The 23369-nt window shown below is 42.2% G+C and overlaps 1 protein-coding gene across 3 annotated transcripts in view; it reads right to left on the minus strand.

Annotated features, from left to right (window-relative positions):
- Nucleotides 1-23369, minus strand: part of LOC117883293 (glypican-5-like) — a 622483-nt gene that overhangs the window by 367801 nt on the left and 231313 nt on the right. Inside the window, exons 5-6 of one of the 3 annotated variants that reach the window (XM_034782470.1) lie at nucleotides 16611-16670; nucleotides 14182-14307 (exon numbers count right to left, since the gene is read on the minus strand). The exons of 1 other annotated variant lie outside the window; for it this stretch is intronic. In XM_034782470.1, the coding sequence (XP_034638361.1) occupies nucleotides 14182-14307; nucleotides 16611-16670 (186 nt within the window). The remainder of the gene's footprint in view (nucleotides 1-14181; nucleotides 14308-16610; nucleotides 16671-23369) is intronic. One more of the 3 variants, XM_034782471.1, reaches the window with a different exon arrangement.

Genomic DNA, 23369 nt, shown 5'->3' on the forward strand with positions numbered 1-23369 from the left:
CTGTCATAGAGCTGTGCTCTCCTGCCCCCCTCCCCTGTAGTTTTGTCTTTCTATGCCCCTTTTCTCACTTTGTTGCTGAGGAGCTTTCTCCGGGTGGCCTTGGCCCTCTGGGCCACCACCTGGAACCAGTATGAACTTATATTGCAAGCGCTCTCTGCTCTCAATCCTCCCTTATTGGACCTACAACACTTCCTTTGTACCAACCACCCAGTCCGTTTCTCCCCAGCTGGGTCTAATCCTTAATTACTTGTCTCCCTCCCCACCAGGTGCCTTCAGAGAATGGCTCTCTGGCTTCCCTTTACCCTGTCACTTCCAGGGTGGGGTTCATACACCCATGATGTGGGCAAACTGGTTCAAACTGGCCTAAGTTTTGTCCAAAATCAAACCATATGTAAAGTTGATATAAAGAAACTCATTAAAAAACAAAACAAAAACACAAAACAAAACCCCTCTGCACTCCCTTGTCTTCTAGAGGCAGACACATGAAAATATCGAAAGACGATTCTCTGTGTATTTCTGACCTTGTTGAAACCTGGAAGCCCTGAAAAATCTTGAGTGAACCTGTTTTTTTCCAACCCAATTTCCAGACCAAAAAAAGAAGCAAATTGAATCAAGTTGCTGGGATCTTTTGAGTTTCATTCCTCACTAATTTAAACAAGATCTGACATCATCAGAAGGGTACAACAAGCTAAACAGCAATTTTTCCTAAATTAAGGCCATGCCTACTCCTATTGAAATTAATGGGAGTTTTGCCATGATTCAGAAGTAGCAGGACTTTATATCCCAAGTTGGATTATGGCCCTGATCCTGCAGTTGGAGCCACTAGCACAGAGTGCAGGCAGATACCTGCTCTGCCTTAGTGGAAACAATCGCAGGATCCAGGATCATAATTGCTCTTAACCTTTAATTAAGAACATAAACTTTAGTAAAGCCATAAAATTCCCTTTTCATTTGCTTGAGACTTTTGCAAAATGTCAAAGTGTCTTGCTTACAACACTCCTGCTAATACATCTCAGAATGATGTTTGCTTTTGTTGCAACAAGGTTATACTGTTCACTCATATTTAGCTTGTGATCCACTATGAGCCCCAGATCCCTTTCCGCAGTACTCCTTCCTAGGCAGTCATTTCCCATTTTGTATGTGTGCAACTGATGGTTCCTTCCTAAGTGGAGTACTTTGCATTTGTCCTTGAATTTCATCCTATTTACTTCAGACTATTTCTCCAGTTTCTTCAGATCATTTTGAACTTTAATCATATACACCTTAACAGTCATGACTCTCCTACTGGGACATTAGTTTAAAAGTGGGTTTGACACAGAAATACCACCTCACTTTGATCAGTAAAGGCCATACAAAACGACTCTACATCATGCCCATGATTATGGATTATGTTCCTTCTGAGGAACAATTCCCTGTAGAACTTGAAAGCTTTCATTTCTACTACCCAGACCTATCTGAAGGTTGACTATTTTCAAATAAGCTTTTGTAACTGAAAAAGTAGCTTCAAAAGCAGCCACAGAGGTAGTCTAGATCTGGGTTATCACCTGCAGCCATGCCAATACATGCTGTGATCCCACTAGAGCTCACAAATTGAGCAGTGTCAAGATGCATCAGTACTGGGATGGGAGATTTCCAAGGAGTACTTAGGGGCTGCCAGGAGGGCTGTTCATGATGCCTTGCTGTCTCAGAGGCAGAGTGCCATGGAACCATTGCACAAGCATGGCGTTAGAGGGCACTGTGCTGCTGGAGTTCTACCGGAGTATAGTACGAACTAATTTACACAGCATCTGATACAGGATTTCTGTATGCCTGGTAAACACTAATTATAGCTTCACAACACCCTTGTGAGATCTGTATTATCCGAAGCATGAAGCAATTAAAGCTAAAATTTTCAAATTTGGGTGCCTAAGTTAGGGATTTAAAGGCATATTTAGGCACCTAAATACAAGTGGCCTAATTTTCAGAAGTGCTGAGTATCTGCAGCTCCCATTGAAGCCAGTTACATTAGGTTTTTTTCCTATTCCTGTTGTCTTTCTGCATAGGAACAATAACACTGTTCTTTAGCTTATTGCAATGTCACTATAAGAAAATGGTAATTATGTGGTGGGTTTTTTAATTGTAAAAGCAGCCACAAGGACTTGGTTCAGTAAAAGCAGGAGATCCAATATGTCAGCGGTAATTTCACAGTTCTCATTGGTTCCTGTGAAATCCTGCATTTGAATCCACAAGACTGCAATATTTAAGTAATAACAATGCATATCCAAAGTGTATTAATCAGTTTAGATCAGTTGTGAAAAAGAGGGAGGTTGTGTCCTCCTAGGAGCTATTCATCACTTCAAAGACATGGCATGATTAGTTACAACGTTGCATGATTCATTATTCTACATAGGTCTGGCTCTAGAATCAGAGACATTTTGAGGCCCGCTGGCACAGCGAGATGGGGAAATGTGCATAACACCTGTCTGTATTATGCTTGGCTCAGTCAGCTGCATTAGTACCTCACTTTAATGAACACCAAATTTATTCACAATTGTTCAATTGCTCTAGATTTAGATTGTGTTTGATTAATATTTATTACTGCTTCATCAATGGAAACTGCACACACATTGCTAAAATGACTTGTAGTCCAGTGGGCTAGCTTGCCTTCATTATATTTACTGCTTTACATTATGTTCTGCTTTGCATTATATTCAGCAGTAATGCAAGAAACCTACGGGCCTGTATCCTGTAAGACATTAGCTTCAGCAAGTTAGCATATATGTGTCTGGGGCCTTTCACCTAGATAAATGGAACTAAAGCATAAGGTCCATGTATGACTGTGACCTGTAACATAGAGGATGCATTAAAGCAGATTGGCATAGGGGCTTTCCTAAGGTCATACCCTTTTAAACTTAACAGGTACCCCACAATTTAGAACTTGGAAAGAACTGAAATAACCAGAAATAACAAATGTGATATCTAACCACAAAAGGGCCATGGTAACGAACTGACGTATATAATAAGTTGAGATCATTGAAATACTAACCTATAGGAAAAAGACAGTTCAACATTAGAGAGGTGAGGAACTACAAATAAGAAGAAGGGAAAAATCCCCTACTGAATATGCATTGAACATAATGGCGTTAGCGTAACATATTATAAAAGTGGCATCCCAGCCTAGGGGCGATAGGAGAGAGAGATGTAGTCCTTGGGAGATGCCAGAATGATGGCCACTGGTAATGATGGGGAAGGTGATGAGGAAGATGATGGCTAACGTTTCAGGTTGTTCTACAAGGGATGGTGTGAGTATATGGGTGGGTGGATGTACGTTCTGTAGTATCTCTATCTATCTTACTAAGTTGGGGTCTTTGTGACTGTGCTAAATGTATTAATAAACTATATTTGTAAATATAAAAGAGCTCCTACATTGTGAGTGTTGCAACTGTGCACATCAGGGTTCCCAACTATATAATAATTTAAATAATACTGGGCCTGATCTTGGGGCAAGAATCTGTCAACTCTCAAAGTGATAACTGGAGGTTCTTAAGTAATCAATATAATTAATACATAATCTAAGATCAAGTTACAGACTGTCTAATTTCAGTATTGTGTACCTATTCTAAGTACCTGTACGCCCTCAGCTCCCAATGAAGCCAGCCCCTTGCAGGACTGGGCCTTTACAGTCCACTTCAAAATGTATTGAGACTTTTTACCCTGCTGGTTGGTAAGTGGGGCAAGGAGAGGCAGAATCCTCTAGTGATTGATGAGAGGCCATATCTAAAAAGAACAAAGGGATTGTTTTTCAAACAGCAGCAAGGAAGGAGTATTTGCAAATCACAGAATGTTCCTCATAGGGGTGTTGTGAGGTACTACACTAAGGGTCAGGGGGCATACAAATACCCTATGATTATTATAGACAGACTTTTTTCCCACAAGGTTTCGTGAAATAATAGTGAAACCTTCCTTCCCATAAGAAACACCTCTATACACAGGCAGAATAGTGTTAGTGGCAAGTGGGGGCAAGAAAGCTTATTCCCACTGGTGTCATTCCATAGCCCATGAAGGCCCTAATGCATCGGTTTGGAGGTCATTGTTGGGGATGCCTTTGTTGCTCATCTGAACAGCATGCACTTGCCTAGTCACAAATCTGCACAAAACACTCAGTCTCAAACATTTTTTCTTCATAGAAATTCATAGAAAAAATATCGACACAATGCCAACTTTTTTACATTGCCGTCGTATTACATCATGGTATGGTCATTTCAAGTCTCAGACATGATTTAGAAAGCTACAATAGAATGAGACATTACAGTGTGAATATTACACACCAGATCATTTGGCAGAACTTAACAATCAGCTATATCTGCTGACTGATGTACAGTACAAGCCCATTTTTGAAGACTGTCTCGTGGTGTTTTATGTTGCATTTGTGTGTTATAAATAATGTAAGCATTGTATTTGTTTTTCCTAAAGAGCCTGAATGTCAATTAGTGTATGCCATAAATAAATATTGCTCAGTTTCCAGATATCCATATGCAATACAAGAAGGGACAAGGAAATAAAAACTGGGATGGCTGCCAGTTTCATAGGCTGAGTAACCTCAAGCTAAGGTTCACAAGAGATCCCACCATATTAATACTGGAGCTCTATTTTCTGATACAGCAGTAAGTCTATATTTTGGGATCAGTGCTATTTATTATTGAAGAAATCTTACCCTGGGAGTTCTGGTGTACTGGGAAGGGGAAAAGAGCATTAGAGAAATGAATCTTCAGGCAAGTAGCAAGGCAATATTTCTACTCATGACTGAAGAGGGCATGAGGAGAAAGAACTGGCTACTATGTCAGCCTGACTAAACTAAATGGAAGGACTACCAGAATTAAGTCAAAGACTAGGGTTTATAATTTTAAAAAGGTCGATTTTAACAAATTAAGGGGACTGGTAAGGGAAGTGGATTGGGCAAACGTATTAAGGGATCTAAAGGCAGAAGAAGCCTGGGATTACTTTAAGTTAAAGATGCATGAGCTGTCGGAGGCCTGTATCCCCAAAAAGGGAAAAAGATTACTAAGCAAGAGATTTAGACCGAGCTGGATGAGCGACCGACTGAAAGGGGCGATTAGGAAAAAACAGAAAGCGTACAAAGAGTGGAAGAGGGGAGGGATCAGTAAGGAAACTTACCTTAGTGAAGTCAGAGAATGTAGAGATAGAGTGAGAAAGGCCAAAGGCCGGGAAGAGTTGGACTTAGCGAGGGGAATTAAAAGCAATAGTAAGAAGTTTTACAGCCATATAAATAGGAAGAAAGCAAAGAAAGAAGAAGTGGGACCGCTGAAGACTATAGCCGGAGAGGAGATTAAAGATAATCTAGCCATGGCGCAATATCTCAATGAATATTTTGCATCAGTGTTTAATGAGGCCAATGAAGGTATTAGGGATACTAGCACCGTTACAGAGGGGCATACAGGATGGGGGATTACCGCATCCGAGATAGAAACAAAACTAGTACGCCTTAATGGGACTAAGTCGGGTGGACCGGACGATCTTCATCCGAGAATATTGAAGGAATTGGCGCGGGAAATAGCAGGCCCATTAGCGACTATATTTAATGAATCTGTAAACTCGGGGGTGGTCCCGTTAGACTGGAGAATAGCCAATGTGGTTCCTATTTTCAAGAAAGGGAAAAAAAGTGACCCGGGTAACTATAGGCCTGTTAGTTTAACATCAGTAGTGTGCAAGGTGCTGGAGAACATTCTGAAAGAGAAACTAGTTGAGGACCTTGAGGCTAATGGCAAATGCGATAAATTACAGCATGGTTTTACGAAGGGCAGATCGTGCCAAACGAATCTGATCTCCTTCTTTGAGAAAGTAACTGACTTATTAGATAAAGGAAATGCGGTGGACCTAATATACCTGGATTTCAGTAAAGCGTTTGATACAGTACCCCATGAGGAATTATTGGTTAAAATGAAAAACATGGGGATCGATATGAAAATCCAGAGGTGGATAAGGAATTGGTTAATGGGGAGAATGCAGCGGGTCATATTAAAGGGTGAATTGTCGGGTTGGAGGGAGGTTACTAGTGGAGTGCCTCAGGGTTCGGTTTTGGGACCCATTTTATTTAATCTATTTATAACTGACCTCGGGACCGATTGCAAGAGTGGGCTGATAAAGTTTGCGGATGATACGAAGGTGGGAGGAGTTGCAAACTCGGAGGAGGATAGGGATATTCTGCAGGGAGACTTGAATGAGCTTGTGAATTGGAGTGTCAGAAATAGGATGAAATTTAATAGTGAAAAGTGTAAGGTGATGCACTTGGGGATGACTAATAAAAATTTTAGTTACAAGATGGGGACGCATTGGTTAGAAGTAACGGAAGAGGAGAAGGACCTAGGGGTCCTTGTGGACCGCAGGATGACTATGAGTCGACAATGTGACGTGGCGGTGAAAAAAGCCAATGCGGTCTTGGGATGTATTAGGCGAGGTATATCTAGTAGGGATAGGGAGGTCCTGCTTCCGTTGTATAAGGCGCTGGTGAGACCTCATTTGGAGTACTGTGTGCAGTTCTGGTCTCCAATGTTTAAAAAAGATGAACTCAAACTGGAACGGGTGCAGAGAAGGGCGACTAAGATGATCAGAGGAATGGAAAACCTGTCGTATGAAAAGAGATTAGAGGAGCTTGGGTTGTTTAGTCTGACAAAGCGAAGGCTGAGGGGGGATATGATTGCTATCTTCAAATATATCAGAGGGGTTAATATAAGGGAGGGAGAAGAATTATTCCAGCTTAGTACTAATGTGGACACGAGAACGAATGGATACAAACTGGCCGGGGGGAAGTTCAGGCTTGAAATTAGATGAAGGTTTCTGACCGTCAGAGGGGTGAAATATTGGAACGGCCTTCCGAGGGAAACGGTGGGGGCGACGGACCTGTCTGGTTTTAAGATTAAGTTGGATAAGTTTATGGAGGGAATGGTTTAATGGTAAAACATAGTAGCCAAGGAAAACCAAGCAATGGTACATGAATAGCATAATGGCCAACAAGGGTTAGGCTAGAGACTCTTGCCTATATGCTCGGGGTATTACTGATCGCCATATTTGGGGTCGGGAAGGAATTTTCCTCCAGGGTAGATTGGCTGAGCCTCTGGAGGTTTTTCGCCTTCCTCCGCAGCATGGGGCAGGGATCACTAGCAGGAGGGTCTCAGCCGATTGAAGTCACTAAAACACAGGATTGGGGACTTCAACGGCAGAGTCCAGGGAAGGGTATTGCGGCCTGCAGCATGCAGGGGGTCAGACCAGATGATCATAATGGTCCCTTCTGACCTTAAAGTCTATGAGTCTATGAGTCTATGAGTCTGTTAAACAGGTTATTAAAGAAGCTATATTTGCCAGCAAGGGGGCACATCAACCCCCCCAATTAGCTATTACATGTAGCATTGTCAGCAGCACACATTACCTGAAGTACATTCTCCTCCTTTACAGACATGTGCACAGGGCTGGTTGAAAAAGACATTTTTTTCCTGCCAAAAATTTTGAATGAACAATTTTCATTTGGACATTTTAGATATGAATCAAAATCTCCATTGTACTTGGGCTTTTGAAACGGAAATGATTTCAACATTTCAGATTTTTCTTTTCCCCTTTCAACCCCCACTTATTCCTCTTTTCTCCCCCCTCTTTCAACTTTTCAAAACTTACAGATTGGCAAGAGGAAAAATGAATCACTGCAACTTTACACCATATAACTTTTCCAAATGTTCTTATCTTCCAGTATTTGGAACATTTGGGGGGTTATCAAAAAACAAAGGAAAAATTCAGATTTGAAATCAAACAAAACAATTAATTTATGTTAGAAGCCCTCCACTAAAAAACTGAAAAAAATTCATTGAACATAGTTTTCGTGTAATAATTTTCTATGAGGCTTCACTTTGGGGGCAGAAAATTATTTTGTTTGAAAAATGTTGACAGGCACTTAATGTGTACCCCGCAGTATACCTCTTGCACTGCAGGATCCTGGAACAGCAGCACTGACCATAATCACAGATGGATAGACTGTCGTGAGTTGTTGACTTCTTGAGTTCTCATCCAACCCTACATTTCTGCTTCTATAACCCTACCAGTGCTAATCAGTGAAGGGCATGACTCTTTTTATATCACTATAAACTACTATTTAGAATATTACACTGTTGCTGACATCTCCAAAATTAGCCTGCATGCAATCATTTGTCATACACGTAGCTCCTTAAATATTAAATTTCCAAGTTATCTCCAGATACCATAGTTTTTTATTCAATTACGTTGAAGCTATTTACACATAGTGTTATAAACAGAGCTGTTGAGGACCTGGAATGTCTGTTTTGTGGGAAACATGGTGATTTCAAATTTTGGTTTTGTTCCAGATTGAACCAAAAATATCTCATTTTGAAATTTCCAATGAAATGAAATGTCCACACAAAAAAATTGTTTCAGATCAACTGAATTGTATTGTTTTGATAAAACATTTTGAAACAATATATCACTGTAATCTATGATATAATGTAAAATAAAACACAGCGCAAAACATAATTTCGTCAAAATCTATACATTCCCACTGAATGTTTTGATTTCAAAATGGATTGGCATTTTCCGACGGAAAAAACATTCATCTGGAAAATTTTCGATCCACCTGAATTATAATGCACTGAAATACATTTTGTCAATAACAGTATTGGACACGGCTAGACTCTAAGACCCTTTTCTGTCCCTAGAGTAGATGTTATCTTATACTGTAAAATCTTCATAAGCAGAGCACCAGAAATGACATTGGAAAGAGTCCCACAGAGAGAGTGAAGCACATTCTACAGCATTGATTTCACTGGTCTGGGACGAGGTAGGAGAGACTAAAATAACTATTTTTTTGGTCATCTCTTTGTCAGTTAACAAAAGTAAATATACTGTCATGTGACATAGCTCTCTGCCTGTTTCCATTCCGGATGATATCATTATATGGGCTCACCTGATTCTTTCTGGAATTAAAAAGTGCTCTCATGAGCTCCTTTAAAAACTGTATCCCAATCACTTTACTTTTATGACACTTTTGTGTGCAGACTTGCATATTTCTAGTAATGGCTGAGCAGTGCAAAACTAGAACATAAGAACGGTCACACTGGGTCAGACCAAAGGTCCCTCTAGCCAAGTATCCTGACTTCCGACAATGGTCAGTTCCAGGTGCCCCAGAGGGAATGAACAGAATGTGTAATCATCAAGTGATCCTTTCCCCTGTTGCCCATTCCCAGCTTCTGGCAAACAGAGGATAGGGACACCATCCCGGCCCATCTTGGCTAATACCCCTTGAGGGACCCATTCTCCGTGAATTTATCTAGTTCTTTTTTTAACCCTGTTATAGTTTTGGCCTTCACAACATCCTCTGGCAAAGAGTTCCATAGGTTAACTGTATGCTGTGTGAATAAATACTTCCTTTTGTTTGTTTTAAACCTGCTGCCTATTAATTTCATTTGGTGACCCCCCCCCCCAGTTCTTGTGTTATGAGAAGGAATAAATAACACCTCCTTATTTGATAGCATTCTCAGAAAAGAGCAAGCTGATTTTCGGAAAGGGTGTGGATGCACAGACCAGATCTTCACTCTACAAAACATAACAGAACAGTGCTTAGAATGGCAACGGCAACTCTACATAAATTTCATAGACTTTGAGAAGCTTTTAATAGCATTCACAGGACCAGCCTATGGCGCATTCTGCAGGCATATGGAATTCCTTTCCGTATAATCAACATCATCAAAAGTTTCTATTTCAACTTTACATGCAGTGTTGATCACAGTGAGCTGAGTTTTGAAGTCAAAACAGGAATTGAAGAGGATTGTCATGTCTGCAATCCTCTTCAACACTGCCATCAACTGGGTAATGCAGCGTACAACAGAAGACATGCCAAGAGGCATTAAATGGACACTCTTTTCATCCCTTGAAGACCTGGACTTTGCAAATGATGTCACTCTCCTATCACATACCCAACACCATATACAAGAAAAAACAACTCGACTCAACGCGTTCAGCCAGCAAATTGAACTGAAAATCAACCACAATAAGACAGATATCATGGCCTTTAATACTGCCTCGCCATCACCAGTACAGATAGAGGATTATGTTCTCACCAATGTAGAAACATTCACGTACTTGGACAGCATCATTAGCCAGGATGGTGGAACAAGCCAGGACATCCGGAACAAAATCAATAAAGCCAGGAACACCTTCAGGAGCTAAAATACAGTCGTGAAATCATCAAAATACACCACCAAAAACAAATTGAAGATTTATCAGAGCTGCGTACTTTCAACACTATTTTATAGTGCAGAATGTTGAGGAATGAGAAAGTATAACATGTCAAACTGTCTTCATTCCATACAACCTTCCTCAGAAAAATCCTCCATATCTTTTGGCCCAGAACAATCTCAAACCAAGATCTATTGACACAGTGCAGCCAATAGGATATGAGCACCATCATTGCCAAGAGGCATTGCAGCTGGATCAGTCATGTGCTTCGGATGGAAACGGATTCCATCACCAGATTAGCAATAAGATGGACACCTGAAGGCAAGCGAAAACGAGTCCGCCTGAAAACAACATGGCGAAGAGCTGTGGAAACCGAGCTGAAAAATCTGGGGCACAGCTGGGGAACCATTGAAAGACTTTCCAGAAACAGACATAAGTGGAGGAGCTTTGTCGCTACCCTAAATGCAATAGGAACATGATGATGATGATTTACTTTCTCCACACCAGTTATTATTTTATAGACCTCTATCATATCCCCCCTTAATCATCTCTTTTCCAAGCTGAAAAGTCCCAGTCTTATTAATCTCTCTTCATACAGAAGCCGTTCCATACCCCTAATCATTTTTATTGTCCTTTTCTGAACATTTTCCAATTCCAATCTTTTTTGAGCTGGGGTGACCACATCTGCATGCAGTATTCAACTAAATCTCCAACTCTGAATTTCAGTACAAAGACTTCAACTGGTTCATATTACCTGAGGAACAAATGAAGAGCATTAAAGAACTACAAATTCCTAATCAGGGCCAGCTCTACCATTTTTGCTGCCCCAAGCCAAAAAAAAAAAAAAAAAAAAGCCGCAGAATGGACAGAATGCCACCCCTTCCTCGGCCCTGTTCCTAATGTATTTTTCTCGCCTAATGTATTTCACTTGGGATTGAGGCCAAGGTTTCAAAAATAGAAGCCTAAAATTGGTGCTGCACCCTTAGCAGCTCCCATTGCAGGCAGAGCCCAGCCATTCTGGTTCACAGGGATCATCCAGTGACATAGGAGCCAGTCTGCCCAGCACTTACCCTCTCCCTGCTGCTGGAATAGAGGGCATGTCTGGAGCAAACAGGCGTTACCAGAGCTTCCCTATTCTTTCTGGCCTGCTGGCTCCCATTATCACCTCTCAGGGCTGTTGGTAGCTGGCATAATTTAGAATAGGTTTTAGGCTGCTCTCTTCTTGATGCCACACTGCCTGCCTGCCCAAGAGTGCTCTCTGCATCTCTTTACCTACACTACATGCCATCCAGCAAGAGTTGAGGGCAGGATTGGGCTTCTAAAAGGGAGAGAAACATAGTTTTGTTGCTAGTGCTCCATGAGCACTGGAAAGCAGGAGACCATCCCATATAGATCATGGCACTTCAGGGCCCAGGAGGAAAAAACAGGCCATAATGTTTCTGATACCATAGCCCTGTCCCCTCCCCATCTATGAAGAGTAGCCTAGCATAAGAGCAAACCTGGTGGAGTACAAACTACTCTTGCAGTGGAGGGCATTCCCTTCAGCAATCCAACGCATTATTCCTGCTCCTTGACTATCCATCTGTAATGCTTTCAGAGGCCTTGCTCTAGCGGTGCTCCTCTAGCAGGACTCTGACTAACAATATCAGCGAAGAATTCCAGAAGGCACTAAACAATGGAACAAGCTGCAAGAAAACATGTTTTTAAGGTGCTACATATCAACATGCTGAATTTGTGTGTGTACAGTAATGCCATCAGAGCGCAGCACAGAAAAGTGCTTTACAACTATAGCAAATCATTTTTCGGTGTGAGGTGCTTGTTAGATTTCTATAACTGAATTTGTCACATTTATCATATTGCGAGTTGAACCACTCATATTTCAGATTAAAGCCAAACCATTTCATGCAATGTCAAATATTCCAAAGAAACAAATAATCCATCTTCATTAGTCTGCCTGTCCCCTGATGGTAGCTGGTGATACCAGAATCTCAGCTTCATCTGAAACATAGCATGGCCTCATCATACTGTAGTTCCGTAGTTGCTCAGAGAGTACCCAAAATGAAACTTGTTTTATGCTTTCAATTAACCAATCTCTGAAATGCTCAGGTTATTTGCTTTCATCAGTTTGGGAGTTTTTTCACTAAATGTGAGGGCAAGTTTATACCCAGCCCTGCTTGGACTGGGAGGGGCGGGGAGATGATGATGCACACAGGGCCGGCTCCAGGCACCAGCCCACCAAGCATGTGCTTGGGGCGGCTCCTGGAGGGGGGCGGCGCGGCGGGGCGCTCCGGCCCGAGAGCGGGGCCGCGACTGGGCTCGCCGCCCTCCCTGCGGTGCTCCGGCTGGTCGGTGGGGGGGCAGGCGGCGGCGGGGGGAAAAAAGCCAGAGCCAGCCCTGGGTGCACATGACCTCTGCTTTGTGCACACATGCAGTAACAGGGCAAAGTATGGTCCTTTCACACTCCTGACCTCAGTGACCACACAAAGCTAGAGCTGAAGCCCGCCCAGAGTGACCATGCATTGCCCCCTTCTACACACACACACACACACTGACCAGTAGCACTAGCCAAGCACAAAGAGGCTTCACTCTCCTCATGGGTGATGAAGCAGCTGCTCTTCCCTCTGCATTCCCTGGAAGCTCCAATTAACATTGACTGCTTCAATCTGACTAGGCGCAACATATTTCAGGGTTGGGGCCTCCATCTGGACCCTCATTAGCTCTAAAAGTGTTCATGTCCTCTCTGTAGTGTGAACAAAAGTCTTGGATCCACCATTTCCTAGAAGCCAGTGCAGACTTCAGCAATTATTGTGCCTAGGAAATGAATATTGTTGTCTGCTGACAAGGCTTTTTTGTTTTGTTTTACACAAACTCAAGGGGCCATAGTATTTAAGAGGTCAAACCAGCACATACTTGGTCACCAGAAGGGGACAGATTGGGTATGAAAGGATCCAAGGTGAGAAATAGAGCATCCAACTGAAAGTTCCATTCCTACCCTATCAACTTCATTAAACCCTAGGGGTATGTCTACACTGCAATGAAACACCTTCAGCTGGCCCATGCCATTGGACTAAGGCTCGTGGGGCTCGGGCTGTGGGGCTATAAAACGGCGGTGTAGATGTTCTGGAACCCTGGGATACTATAAGGGCAGAAGGTCTCAGAGCTCAGGCTCCACCCTAAGCCTGAATGTTTACACTGTAATTTTACAGCCCTGCAGCCTGAGCCCTGTGAGTCTGAGGCACCTGACCTGAACCAGTTCTGGGTGTTTTATTGCCGTGTAGACATACTTTAGGAGTCTAATTAACAATTGTGGTACATGCTCTTTGCCCTCTCATTTTGCTTATAAAACAAAGGAGTCTACACACTCAGAATGACCTACATAACACAGCTGCTCCATTCCCTTCTTTCTTCTTACTTTCAAAACTCAAAGCAACCAACTTAACCTCACTGAAAAACTTTACTGGTATGCAGGTTGAAAAAAGATCAAGACAGCATGATCTGGTATTTCTGGACCTAGAGTGTCTCCATCTTACCGTTAAAAGCATGACCCTTATTCTCCCAGCAAGGAGGATCTGCGACTGGGTCAGCAAATTACTGTAGGGCTTCAGTGTATGAAAAGTGGGCCGAAAATTAGTGCTACTGAGTCTTCTTTGGAAAATGTTTCAGTTCACTGTATAATTCATAATAATTCAAAATGCTTTTTTTCCTCATAGAGATTATACAACACTACTTGAAGACCCCATTAGTGCGATCTCATGTGTTTAAAAATGATCAGATATTTAAGGATCGTGAAGGTCATTAAACTGTTTATAGTATATAATATAATATGACATTTCAAAACACTGCATCATATCTAATACAACACTTTTTAAAGCACCAGGAGAATCTGGAAAGCCAGTTTTGTGTAACCAAATATGTCCATCTTCAGTACAAAATTTGACTCTCAATTACCTTTCCACAACATCCTCTCCATTCCAGCAAGTCGAGCTGTCCCGCATCACCAGGTCCCCATCGCACAGCCTTTCTGCTATAGAGGCATAAAAGGTTCGGGATCGTTTCATGTAGTTGATGAACTCTCTACAAATTAGGAAGAGAAGAAATTAACAGAAGAGCGGTGAATTCCTGGGGTAAGTTAAATCTTTGGTTCATGGTTCTGTAAAATTAAAAGTCTACATCCCTTTCAAAAAGAAAAAATCTAGCAAAATTAATTTGCTCTTGCTTAAAGTGCATTCCTGTTGTTGATGTATCCTCCGTCCCTATTTACCACAGCATTCATAGATTAAATTGTGTTTAAAAGGTAGTGTTAACAAACAGCATTAGTGCATCCCACACGGATTGAAAAATTATTCATTTAAAATTTTTGTATCAACAGAGAAAACATTATTTGGGGGGGGGTCTACTGTTAAATGGTTGTGTTCTGTCTATAACTAAAAGTCAATATTTTTACCTCCCCCACAAGCCAGGGGGAGATTAATGAAGATGCTGTCAGTGCTATTACTGGATGGAAAAGGCTACCTATAACCAACCATGCAATCCTTCATTAGGTGACTTAAGCATACAATTTGAGTGTAGAAAAGCCAACCTCCTTGAATTGTGAGGGGATTAGCACCACCCCACCATCGCCATCCATGTCAGGTTTGTCTTAAATAGGATGTGCCCTCTTATCAAGTCTGGCACTCTGCCCGTAGTAATGGCCTGTGCTTCATATTTTGGAGGAAAAACAAAAAGTCTGGACAGTGCAAATAGCCTGCTGTCTGATGTTGCATGGAAGGAAAAATTCCTTCCCGGGGCAACCAGCTGATGTCCTAATACATGATTACACATGTCTTACTGAGGTGACCATATAAAATAAATATTTACCAACATGACCACAGCTTTACCTCAGATACCAGAGTACTTCTCTGTATTTAGAATACCAAGAAGTGAGATTATGGGGAGTATTTCTGTAACCTTAGGTACTCCTAACTGGTACCCATGATGTCTAAGGGCTTATCTACACTGGCAATAAACAGCCCTGCAACTTTCTCGCTCGGGGGGGTGAAAAAACACTCCCCTGAGCACAGCGAATTGCAGTGCTGTAAAGCGCCAGGGTAAACAGTGCCCCAGCACTGGGAGCCTCACTCCCAGCACCAGGAACTACACCTCTCTTGGGCATGTTTTTTTTTGGTGACCACACAAGGCACGTTAAAGCACTGCCACGGAAGCACTTTAGCGTTGCCAGAGTAGACTAGTCCTAAGCCTTTGTGCTATGAAGATACTATTCTGGACACAAAGCAAAGACTGAAACTAGAGCTCTAAATGTCAGTTGTTGCTATTCCTGCTCTCCAATGCCATCAACACTGCAGTATGGAAAGGTAATGGAACCATTCTGGTTCAATTGCTTCCAGGGGGCAGGCTGTATAGGGGACAGTCCATGGAGGAGGGGTTTGGTGATATGGTGGGGAGTGCTGCAGGGGAGTTGTCAAGGTATTTGTTACTATGTTGGGGACAAAGGGGGGGCCTTAGCAATACTCATCTCCCCAGGATGTAGCAAACATAGCAGAGCCACTAGACACCCACTCCTGCCAAACCATGGGTTTGGGGATGGATTCGTTTTCCTCTAGTCCTTCTTAGGCCTTGTTTTCATTAGGTAATAAGGTGTTTTACCACCAAGTTTTAGCTACTATGTGGTAATTAACACATGGTTAAATCCTAGTGTGGACACAGCTGTTGTAGTTGTAACATGACGGCCATCATTTGGTCCTAAGGAAGGTGTGAACTGACCCTATTCATGTCATTTTAGCAGAACTGTGCAGTCACTCTGGGTTCACAAGCATGGAATGAGCACCATTGCCTCTCTCTTTCCTCCCCCTCCCAAATTTTCTCTCTGCTTGGTGCAGTAATTAATTAAGTAGTAAACCTATGACTTATACATCACTACCTGCCCCCATGGGATCGCTTTAAGGGCTATCCATTCTATGAAGGTTGCAGAGATGCCTAGCTTTAAGGCTGGTCAGTCTAGCAAACACACTGTTCTCACTCTTCTAAGAATGTGCTGTTCATCTTACCCTGTTTTCTCAAAGCTGTAAAGTCCTTTGGTATTCTTGAAAGATTTCAATTATGTATGTACATACATAAATACAAAGTCTCAAAATAATATCTTAGCAAATGTAAAATTATGTGTTGATTTCTACTGTTTTCATTTCTTACAAAGGCACACTATTTACATTTTAATAGGAAAAATGTATTTTCCAATAATAAACCATTATTGATTTCTAAAGTAGCTGTATTCAAACGTCTGTCTTTCCTAGATCAGAGTCAGTAATGGAACCAAGAGCCTTATAATCTGGATGATCTACACAAAGAGACAACAAAATATGTCACCTTGTTTTCATTCTTACCGAGAGACTTTTTTCAAACTTCTGGATTTGTCATTCTTTGAAGCTTTCAGAGGCAGAGAACTGGAATAGGCCGGGGAGAATAAGCATCAATCAGAAGAGGATGGGGGTGGGGGGAGAAGCAGGAATTCAGGCAAATGAGGGAAAGAAATGAGAAACAAAGAAAAAAGTAAAAATTATTTGAAAGAAAAGGTCATCAAGCACATGCATAGGATTATCCCAGAAAACAAATGAGGAAAACTATCATGAGATTTTCCAAAGTATAAATACAATTAAAAATATGTCAATGCATTACTGAAAAACATCACAGGCTGGTGGTTGAAGAGCTTTTTCCTAAAATAGCTTCAAACAAAAATTACAATTACAAATGCAGCAAATACAACAACATGCTAAAAATAAATTCTATGGACTTGAAATCTACCACATCCATATACAGAATGAATGAATTGTAAATACAGGTCAGCTGTCATGTATATGAGAAAACAATAGGAAAAATGGCTTTGAATGTGCACCACACAAAAGGGGGTACAAGTGGAAAGTCTGTTTTTCAGAGTAATGAGCAATTTGTTTAATCTCTTCATGGTTATGCAAGTACAGATTTTTGTGCTGTTCAGTTCTGGGACTCAACAACTGATAGCATTGAATGAGACAGGGCTTCATGTGCATAAGAAGAACCTTCCAAAGTAGAAAAGCCAGATTACAGGGTCATACCAGAGGAAACAGCTCAAATAGATCGCTCTAGGAAAGCCCCCAATACCACAAGATAATGGCTCTTTTAGCAGTCCAGATTCAAGCATACATATGTGTTTTGTGGTTCTGCCATCCTGAGCTGTATAGAAATATTTGGCTTAAATATTTCACGTATGGTGGGGAGCATGATTACGCTCTCATTTACACCAGAATAAATCAGGAGTAGTCAATGTGAGAGCACGCTCTGGATGGCTTATCTCCCCTCAATACTTCTGCATAATGCAATGGCTTCGTTGGGAGCTATACATGCATGTAAAAGGCAACACAGACCCTTGTGCACCTTACATACCTAGTGAAGCTTTGCTGAAGAAAATGGACTATATTTTCAACAGCACTGAGCAGCACAAAGAAGAAGTCAGAGTTTGGGGGATAAAATGGCAGAGGAAGGCTGCTCTAAATTACTAAGGCTACTAATGGCCCCAAAAAGCCATAACACCACCCATGGATTGTCAGCATGCGGAGATGCCCTGACTACTTCCTTATTAACCCACCATGCCCCCATACTGACCACATGGAGGGATGGTGGCACGGGAGTGCTGCTACACCAGTTCCATGCTGTGCCACTAAAGGGTCCCCCCTGCACTGGGGTGATGCTCCTAGAGGGCCAGCTAAACACAAAGCAGCCCTTACGCTGGGGAACAACAATGGCCAATGGGGACTATGTACATGGGTCAGACTACCAACACTTGGTCTGAAATGTTTTAATCTTCTCCATAGCCATTTGATTTGCAGTTGGCATTAACAATGTATTTTGTACTTCCTCTTTGATAAAATTCGAGCACCTACAGTTGGATCCAACAGATACATTTAATTCAAATCAAATAGGTGGAACTGATTTCATACATTTCTTAAGAAACTCAAAATTAATTATTTTAATAAGAATAAAAGACCCCCCAGGTCACAAAATAACAATAAAACCCTAACATAGTAAGATTTCAACTGCTGCCTTATCTAATCAGAGACCAAATGCCGTGTTTTATTTCTTTGCTAAGCAGAATATATTTCTATATTTGTAGGTAGATCTGTATCCAGTTTGTGTTTAGTGGAGTGAAAAATATATTACAGAACAGATATTAAAGGAAGGTATTTTGGCTTTGCCAAGTGTTCTGATCCAAGCCCGAAGAGTGTTTTATACTGAAATCAGCAATAAAATCCCAATTTACTGATTGAGATATATGCTGTGTGCATTCCTACATCATCATGGAGCTTCACTTTTCCTGACATCCCTGCTATACATTACAGTAACCTCCAGGTTAAAAATGACTACAACAGCAATGTTGCCAGTTTCAGTTAATCTCTGAAGAGTGTTGTGCAATTAAAAAATAAGGTAATTAAATCTATAAATCTTCTTCATGCTGTAGTGTTGTAAATACATTGAGAGTTAGAAATTTACTAAGACCATGCAGTATTTGTACAAATTTCAGTTATCGTGCATTGTCCCAAAGGAGACAGATTTAGCAGAATTAAGAAAAAAGGTGCAGGAACTGAATTTAGATGCAGATGAATTAAGGAATCTATTTTAGTGAGAGATAAAGTTTAGCAAAACACAAACATGTTATATCAGGAGAGCACTTAAAACATGAGCTTAATTTTAAGTACATGAGTAGTCCCAGAGCTGAGCATGTGATTAAAGCTTTAATTCTGCAGTCCATCTCTATTCAGCATAGGACTTAGACATGTGCTTAACTCGAAACACATCTTTAAATCCCATTGCACTCAAAGGGATTAAAGCACATGTTTATAGTTAGACACCTGCTGAAGTCCTGTGCTTAACTTAAGTATGTACTTTAGTAGGTTGCCAGATCAGGGATGGAGTATCAGCATTTTGAATTAGTTAACTGAGTAACATCTACTCTATTTTACAGTATACTGGCATCCCTCAGTATATTAATGGCACTGTCACTGTTTACAGAGCATGGTGTATGTGCTGATGAGTTCTTTGATGACTGCTGAGTCCGATGCGCAAGTGAAAGTCCAGTCCACAGGTAGGGCACACCTATGCACTAGCAATGATCTGAATCCAAGCAACAGATTCTTTCCTCCCCTGTCCCTGGTCATCACAAAAGCTTGATCCAGTCTGCCTTGCTCCATCTACAAGCTGACTCCAGCAAACAGAGCAGCATTCTGCATTCCTTTTCCAATCATCCAATTATTGTTCTGGGCTCTGTCTTGCAAAAGATCAAAGTTCTTCGATGCTTTGCTGATTCTGCTAGTGAGCTCAGCATCAAGATCTACACTGCTGGTAACAGTCGAGCCAAAGTAGCAAAATTGGTAAACAACATCCAGATGAATAGCATCTAAGGTGATATCTGGAACTGGTTCTGAAGAGCCTTGGTGCATGATATCCTTCTTCAAGCTTATTGGTAGCCCAAAGATTTCGTATGACTTAGAGAACTTGATAATAAGATGTTGTAGGGCATAAACACTGTGAGCCATAAGCGTGGCATCATCTGCAAACAGGTCCCTTATGATGATCTCCTTCACCTTCATCTTAGATCTGAACCTTGCAATGTTAAACAACCTCGATCATGTCTGGTGCTAAGATAGACACCCTCTTGAACATCACGGAATGCATGTGGAAGCAGGAAAGAAAAGTAAATATTAAACAATGTAGAAGCCTGTATGCTACCCTGCTTCATTCCATTATTGATGTTAAACGAGTCAGACTTTTGGTTTTCATATATTACAGTTGCCTTCATGCCATTGTGTAAGGATTTCATTATGTAAGCTTCTTCAAAACACTGTAAAGCCCTGACCAACTAACCATGTTAAAGGCTTTTGTTAAATTTATAAAAGCCATGTACAGTGAAATACGCTTCTCTCTGCACTTTTCTTGCAGTTGTCTTACAGAGAAGACCATGTCTATGGTGGACCTTGCCAAACTGAAGTCACACTGGCTCTCAGGAGAGATTCTCTCAGCTAAAGTTTGACCTCTAGGTAAAAGAATACGGCTTAAGATTTTCCCCACAATGTTAAGAAGAGATATACCTCTGTGGTTATTACAATCACTTCTGGCTCCTTAAATTTTATAGAGTTGGATGAAACGAGCACCCTTAAAATCTTGCAGAACAGTTTCTTCCTTCCAATCGAGTAGCAGTACCTTGTGCAATCTTTGCAGCAAGTCTTTGTTTACACATTTATAGATTTCAGCAGGTAAACAGTCAGATCCTGAAGCTTTGTGGTTGGGAATCTTTTTGATGCTTTATTCAAGTTCCTCTAGAGTAGGTTTGGCATCCAGCAAAGTCATAACTTCAAACCCTGGCAATGCCACTAACACACGGTGGTCTGCCACAGACTCCCTTGAGTATATCAATCCACCTCTCCATTTGCTTCCCTTTATCAGCCATGATATTGCCATCCAGATCTTACAGCAGAGCTGTCTTGTTCTTTATCAGACTAATGGCCTTTCTAATGCCCTCATATAACCATCTACTGTCACCTGTGTCAGCCGCCTGTTGGATGCTGTCACAGAGACCCAGCCAAAATTCTTGAGCACACCTCCTGGAAACTATTTGAACAACCTTACGAGCTTCTTTTAGGTTGTTGTGCGAATCAGTAGTAGGAGTAGACTTGTAGGTGATCAGGGCAGATCTTTTCCTCTCAACAGTATATCCAAATGGTCTACGAACCAGTTGACTTAGTATTCTTTCCAAAGCTCTTGATTGCCACATTGTACATATTTGTCTTCAGAACTTTCCATGCATCTGAAGCAGTTTCAGTAAATACTCTATTGGAAAACCTCTCTTTGGACCACTAAGTCAAACCCGTATCAATAAAACTTGCTATTTTCACCTTGAAGTAGTGTAAGTGGTGTGGCCCCAGAGGTCTCATACTGTGGTATCTGATGTAATGCTTTACTGGTCATAGGGAAATCCCAAGGAAGAGGAAGAGGCTGTGGATGCATCTGCCTGCTCAGGCTTAGGTCGTGGTGGGATTTAAAGCAAAAGAATCAGTACAGAGGATGTGTGCAGGTTACAGGCTACACAGAATTGGTCCCTGTGGGAGGGAGAGAGCAGGAACAGGCTCTGGGCTGGGGTGGAGAGAGGGAAGAATCATGGAACAGCATGTGTTTGCATTAAGAGAGCCACGGCAGCGCAGAATCCCCACTGACCCTCTTCTCTCAACAACAGGGCCGGCTCTAGGCACCAGCAAAACAAGCTGGTGCTTGGGGCGGCACATTTTTAGGGGCAGCATTCTGGCGTGGGCCATGCCACCCCTAAAAATGTGCCCCGGCCGCCGTAACTCACCTCTGCTGCTGCCGCTCACGCGCCGCTGCTCGCCCTCCCTCCCAGGCTTGAGAGCCTGGGGGAAGGGGCGGAGTTGAGGCGGGGCCGGGGGTGGGGTAAGAAAAAAACGGGGGAGGGGGGGAGGTGGGCGGCCAAAATTGTTTTCGCTTGGGGCGGCACGCTTGGGGCGGCAAAAATCCTAGAGCCGGCCATGCTCAACAAGAACAAGTTATGGGGACAACCAATAAGCAACCTGTCACAGCTGATGAGCTGGGTAACTCACTGTTCTGCTTCTAGCTCTGTAGAGCATGAGAAAGGAGGAGCTAGAGACAGAACAAAGCAGAGAGAGTCACTCCCTGAACAAACACAAGATGGGGTACACGAAAACAAAAGAAGTTTATGGGGAAAGAGGGGGGAAATATCGAGAGCTGGGGAAAGGGAACTTAAATTTAAATGGTCACAGATTCTTTGAACAGCGTAGGAAGGTATTTCACTGGCACACAAGAGGGCCTGTTCAGGGATCATTAAGCAGCAAGGAGCGGACAGCACCCGAGGCCTGGGAGTTCCAGGAAAAGAAACGTTGAACTGAGAACGTTGAACTGCTCCCAACCAGATCCTATCAGAACAAGAATGGAAAGGCAGAGCAGCTAGGCTGATAAGTAACTGTCTCAGAGGAACAGAGCGGGAAAAAGGTTCACTCAATCCTCTAGTCATTCATCATTTTATGGCCTGATTTTCAAAGGTGCTGAGCACCCTCAGCTCCCTCTGAAGTGAGTGTGCGGTGCAGCATCTTTTGAAAATCATGATTCTGTATATGGCTCTGTGTAGATAGAGCCCTGTGCCCATGTGGAGCTTACTACAGAATAGTGGGCTAGGCAAACAACTGCTAGACACTCACTCTCTCTATTGTTTTTAAATACAGGCTGTCTGATTAGGAGCTGTACCAGAGATCACTGTGGTTCCCTCAGTGTGTTGAGAAAAGAAACGTGGTAAACTACACTAATTCTTCTCTTTGAACTCGGGATCATTCTGCAAAGGTTATGGGCCTGATCTACAGCTGATGTACACTGGTGTATCTCCACTGAATTCAGGATGAGTAGGAAGGATAGTCTCATTTTCTGAGCAATAGACTGGGACTTGGGAGACCTGGGTCCTATTCCTGGCTCAGCAAATCACTATATCTCCCCAGTTCTTCAGATTCCTTTCTGTAAAGTGGGGCTAATACTTCTCTACCTCCCAGGGTCTTGATAAAATCCACTAGTTACTGTGGTCTGCTATGAGGACCAAGTTAGTACCTAAATACACAACTGAAAATCTTGCTCCTTGCATTCTAAATTCCCAGAAATCATGGCACCACATAGCATTATAATTAATTAATCCCATAATCTAGATTCTCCATAACAGTTAAAGTTCTTTTCAACTTTCCCTTACGGTACTTGTTGACTATCGGTCTCGTGCCGGTATTTAGCCTTAGATGGAGTTTACCACCAGCTTTGGGCTGCATTCCCAAGCAACCCGACTCCAAGAAGACCCGGTCCCGGCGCGCCGGGGGCCGCTACCGGCCTCACACCGTCCACGGGCACCTCTTAACGGTTTCACGCCCTCTTGAACTCTCTCTTCAAAGTTCTTTTCAACTTTCCCTTACGGTACTTGTTGACTATCGGTCTCGTGCCGGTATTTAGCCTTAGATGGAGTTTACCACCAGCTTTGGGCTGCATTCCCAAGCAACCCGACTCCAAGAAGACCCGGTCCCGGCGCGCCGGGGGCCGCTACCGGCCTCACACCG

The sequence above is a fragment of the Trachemys scripta genome, chromosome 9 (assembly GCF_013100865.1).
Source record: "Trachemys scripta elegans isolate TJP31775 chromosome 9, CAS_Tse_1.0, whole genome shotgun sequence".
NCBI lineage: Eukaryota > Metazoa > Chordata > Testudines > Emydidae > Trachemys > Trachemys scripta.